A 5,146-nucleotide genomic window follows, 5' to 3' on the forward strand; every position below is an offset into this window, starting at 1 on the left:
TGAGAGTCCACCATATCTACCTATGGATTGAGTAAGATCCTTCAAGTAAGTTGTCATCGGTGCAAGCAATAAAAATTGCTCTCTAAATATGTATGACTTATTAATGTGGAGAAAATAAGCTTTACTAGTTGACCCGTTGCGCCAAATGGTGCTAGGCGCAGAGACCCGCTAAAGCCATGTTGTCGATGAAAATAGTTTCATTTTGCAAGAACCTATTCAATATTGGTAGTACAAAGCTCATGTGTTAAACCATGTTATATTCAAAATATGGCTATCACGGTGCGAAATTCTGAGTTTGAAAAAAAATTGTATAACATGTACAAACCAGCTAAGGAAGCATTGTTTTAGTTGAAAATATGGTTATAATGATTATATATCTAAATTTAAAAAAAACATATCGAATAGAAAATTCATGGTTTAGTTGTGAGAAAGCACATATGGTAGCAAATTTAACTCCTCTTAATAAAAATAGAAGAGACTTGCTGTCTACAATAAGATGTATAATAAATTTACCTCTTGCGCCACAGGTCTCATTTGAAACAAAGAGTTATTCGACAATAAATGCTTGACAAATTGGCAATAATTAGATCCTTTTAATAATAAAAATTGAAAGAAACATAGCTTCAAACTATGTAATAGAGTTTTCAAAATGCGGGCATTCTCCCTATATAATTTTGCTATGTAAGTTGGAACTTAGGAATCCATGTCCCGGTTTATCCTTGATACATTGTTGGTAACTCATCTCCCACTCTGGATCCATAACATTTTGCCCTTCACAGCCCCTTTATAGTCTTGACGTACTGGTTTTCAATGTCACGCTGGGAACACCATTCCTGATCAAATAATAGCATGCTATAGATATCGAGCAATAATATAGTGTGAATAACTTAACATGGAAATATGACAGTAAGACTAATGGAACACAAAGTATACCTCCTGCAATTTCTTCCATCTTCCTTTCCATTCTACAGGAAAAGGTTGCAACATGAGGAATAGCCTACAGAAATAGATAGTATCGAATACTGCACAAGTCAATAAAAATGTTACTGCTAGCCATAGTGCATACATTCTATCTCTTATTGTACTTTTTGCATCCTACTACGACTCAGAGCACATACATGACATATCCTGGTAATGCCAAATTGTTGTTTGCAACTTTACTGGTAAATCAATTCAGTTTACGTGCAACTAATAAAAATTTCCAGGGAAATGTTGTAGTGATATCATGGTGGTGCAAGCATAGAAGTTGTTACAGAGTGGAAAGAACAGTCTAGATTTTCAGTACTGAAGTTTTCCGGCCTAGTATTGCAGAAAGCTAAAGTTTATTAAGAGCATTATCTCCCAACACACATAAGGAACCCAAAAGCTGCAAACAGTGATATGCCTAAAAAATTACAGCATATTATTAGCTGAAAGATCTAGATGTTGTGTGATATGTGACAGAATACTCATTGTATGATGTACATGAGGAGGTTTGTGAGCAAATTGACACACTGTTAAATGAGTCATAGGACAGTACTAGATAGAGCATTCACTCCTTCAAAATGTATTCAATAAACTGAAAGAGAAATGCATCATGTTACAGGTGTAGCCAAGTACAGTTGAAAGCGAACTTGATATAGCTTTGTAAAGTTGAAAGTATAAAACTTCATACAAGGTAAAGCAAGTCAAATCAGAGGGGAAAGGAGGGCAGCAACATGCACCTGGAGCAAGAGGGGGCACAATCTCGTGTTGTGGCTTTCTGAAATAGAGAACACTTCTATATCAACTAAAACAGGTTCAGGAGATGAACAATCAGATAGAGTAGCTCAAATGCATTAATAACTTCCCTTCGGCCTTGCAGACAACACTGCAAGAAGAGGCTTCGTAACTCAACCACATCATCTATACAAAGGGCAAAAAGAAAAGGAAAGTGAATTGTGTGTACGCATACACTGGAAGACACTGCAGACCAGTTCCTAATGCTTCTCTGGGTCTTATAGCCATCAGTTATTACGTGAGCAGGAGAACAGAGAAAAACAAAGTGCAGATCTTAGTCTCTAAGGCATTTCATCAATCATGTAAAGATCTAAAGATGAAGCGGTTCTGGATTTGGGTTGGGAAATTGGCTGAGCAATTATGACCAGGCTGCACCAATAAGTCCTTGCCAACATGTAAATTATCCAGTCAATAGAAATGGTATACCTTCGTAAATAACCTGTCCTATTTAAACAACTAAATTTGTAATCTGTTATTAATCCAGGACAAAGTGAGGCAAGGTCTTCAGAAACATCAAGCCGACAGTCTCAAATTGGAGGCTTGAAGTAAAAAAGGATCTTCAACTACTCCAACACAAGATCAAAGACGAGCATTCCACCTTGTTCAAGCAGGCTGTCAGATCAATTTTAAAATGATTGTCATGTTGCCCAAAACTGAAATTGGATAACGGCTCTGCCCCATTAGCTTAGATCTTTTTTCTTTTGTTTCTATGTTCTCCTTTCCCTTTGTAACATACTGTTTTTTTAATGAAAATATACCATAGAACTATTGTTCTACGGTTTGCTGTTCAAAAAAAGTGAAATTACCTAAAGGGCTATGTCCATCTTCTTCAGTCCTATTCACACTGAGCGGAAATAACAGAAAACTCACAAACATGACAAAAAAATAGATCTTCTTCAGTCCTATTCATATGGTTCATATGTACCAATGCATGGTTTTTGTATATAAATAGAAAATTTGAAGGCACATGTTCCAGTTTTCTTTATTTACTGGAACACCATAGAGATCACATGCCTATAGTTTGTCGTGCAAGATTCTGCAAATTAATAGCTAGAGCGGCATTTCACTACAACAATCAGTGGATAATGTATTTGACTAAAGTAGTACTATTATAGTGTCTCTATTGTATCTCAAGAATTAACTGGATGTTTGTACAACAAATACTATTCATGAGCAATTGTCACATGCAATCCAGTCCTTCATCCAGCGCAACAAGATGGATCCATATCCATAATTGGCGTTCTAATGAAGTGCGGTTTCTTTCAAAAAACTAGTCCAAGAATTGGACAAATATGCTTCTGTGTACAACAGAAAGAGTGAGCGCGGGGGGCATCGAGTTACCACGGCCTCCAAAATAGGTATAACAACCGAAACAAGCGGACAAATCCTGCTCACACGCATACACGAAATATAAGCAGGACGAGGACAAACAACACACAGCGCCCGAACATATCCGGAACATTTAAACGATCAGCACGACATACAGATATTTAAAAGATCACCAACGCAGACAACATGACACAGAAGATACTGAAAGTAAAATACACACACATGTAGTAGAAAGGAAAGAAGAAAACCTTGATGAGTCGAATGACGCAGCAACAGAAGAGATCATACAACCTGCGAAATACACAAAAAAACAACCGGTCAGAACACAATGACACACATGCATGCAATGAACACTCGCCGGTCACAGAAGCAACAAAACGGCCTATTTACCCGAGGCAGCAAGCAGAAGCACGTTGGGTAAGCAGCATGACGGACGAGAAGAAGAAGCGCCAGTGACAGAAGAAGTAGGCTGAACCGTAGAACAAGCATCAGCACACATACATTTCATCAAACATTCTATAGGCAAGCACAAGAGGAGTGGACTAACCTCAATGAGAAGGAGAGACGGACCCAAGGCTCGACGCAAGCGACAACAGGAAACCATACCAGATTGTGCATGAACGAAACAAAGCAAACATGCGAAATTAGCACGACGAATCCAAAGCAGCGGCAAAGAACATGCGAACCAGAGAAAGATGAACCTCAACCAGCGGCAACCATCAAGCAGAGGAGGCCCATCAGAACAAAGCATGGGGCTACCGCATCTCGTCCAACATGCGGCACGGCAAGGCAAAATATCCCAGTCCATCTCTCCTTTCCCGTCACAGTTTCATTCATCTTCTAGATGACTAACACGGTTAGCACATCAACCAAGAAAATAAGAGGAACGATGAACATCACATCACATGGAAAAAACAAGAACGATGAACATCACCTCAACAGGAGATGAGGTAGATCGATTGGGCTATTTGTCCTCGGCCGCCGGTGGCGTGGTCGGAGGGCGATTCTTCTCCTCTTCCATCTCGTTCTCCTCCCGGCCGCCAGAGGCAGCCCAGAGATCCTTGTCGACCGCGCGCACGACGCGGCACAGGTCGTCGTGGCGGGAGGCGGCGGGGCCGAGGCCCTCGGCTCGGTCGCAGGAATTGCTGAAGGCGTGGAGGCAGCGGTGGAGGTCCGTGAGCACCACCGTGCACCCGAGCTCGTGGACGGCGGCGGCCGCGGCATCGACCAGAGCGTCGTAGGTGCCAGTCCATCTCTCTCTCTCTCTCCAACTGCAGATGGAGGTGAGGCACGCACGATGCATCGGTCAGCCAAGCCCCACAAGCACATGCATCGGGCATCTGCAGTCCATCCTCTCTCTCCAAAGTCCAAATGCAGGCGAGAGGCAACACCGCGCACAGGAAAGGCGTACACGCGCACTAACACAGGAGTAGCAGCCGACGAGCGGGACCAGATCAGCGGTGGCCCACCCGTCATCGTGCTAGCACAAACGCGTGTGCATAATCTGGGTGCACATGCGTCGATCCACCCTCTGATGCTGACGCAGGACAAAGTAACTTCCCATGACGCACGACGCGGGAAGCGCTTGAGGAGCGCCGCGCTAGGAGCAGTTGACCGAGTTAACCAGGAAATACGCGTACACGAGAAAAACAGACCACGAAGCTGACGCACGGGACCATGCGGAAGGCAGGCCCACCTGTAGCCGCAGCACTAGCCAGCGAGGGGAAACACGGGGAGCAGCGCATAACCCGCGCCCATGACGCAGGCCTCGCGTGCACGTGGCGCGGCAGGACAGGCTGCATCGCGCACCCAACAAACTGGCACCCAGCCAATTCGATCCAGCCCGAGCCCACAGGTCACACACTGTCTAGATCTCATCACGCGGTCAAAACGGCAGAAGTCAATTCCCAGCAAAGATCCGACGGGCAGGAGGCAAAAAAAGACTTCGTTGACCAGGATCGAACGGCGGCCATCGAAGGAAGCGATCGGGGGAGCATTCTGGGAGCGACTTGCCCAGCCTCATTATTGGTTTAAATACGATCTTGTGATGTGGAAGAAA

General features: G+C 43.5%; 1 protein-coding gene across 10 annotated transcripts; it reads right to left on the reverse strand.

Annotated features, from left to right (window-relative positions):
* Positions 1 to 487: 487 nt before the first annotated feature.
* LOC125507557 (uncharacterized) lies at positions 488 to 4,454 on the reverse strand. 10 transcript variants are annotated; one of them, XR_007282931.2, is made up of 7 exons: positions 3,635 to 3,657; positions 3,478 to 3,556; positions 3,336 to 3,378; positions 1,934 to 1,975; positions 1,704 to 1,849; positions 934 to 997; positions 488 to 833 (listed from the first exon to the last, which is right to left on the reverse strand). XR_007282931.2 is itself a non-coding variant. In XM_048672108.2 (7 exons), exons 2-7 carry the CDS (start codon positions 3,893 to 3,895, stop codon positions 774 to 776), a joined length of 570 nt encoding a protein of 189 aa, XP_048528065.1. In that variant the 5' UTR covers positions 3,896 to 3,924; positions 4,022 to 4,452; the 3' UTR covers positions 488 to 773. The 10 variants fall into 10 exon arrangements, 5 of the variants coding, with proteins under 5 accessions (XP_048528065.1, XP_048528073.1, XP_048528079.1 ...); XM_048672108.2 differs by lacking the exon at positions 1,934 to 1,975 and adding an exon at positions 4,022 to 4,452 and having other exon boundaries at positions 934 to 1,022; positions 1,704 to 1,741; positions 3,635 to 3,924; XM_048672116.2 differs by lacking the exon at positions 1,934 to 1,975 and adding an exon at positions 4,022 to 4,452 and having other exon boundaries at positions 934 to 1,022; positions 1,704 to 1,741; positions 3,635 to 3,927.
* Between the last annotated feature and the right edge of the window lie 692 nt (positions 4,455 to 5,146).

Source organism: Triticum urartu, chromosome 1A (assembly GCF_056163025.1).
Source record: "Triticum urartu cultivar PI428250 chromosome 1A, HENAU_Tu73, whole genome shotgun sequence".
NCBI lineage: Eukaryota > Viridiplantae > Streptophyta > Magnoliopsida > Poales > Poaceae > Triticum > Triticum urartu.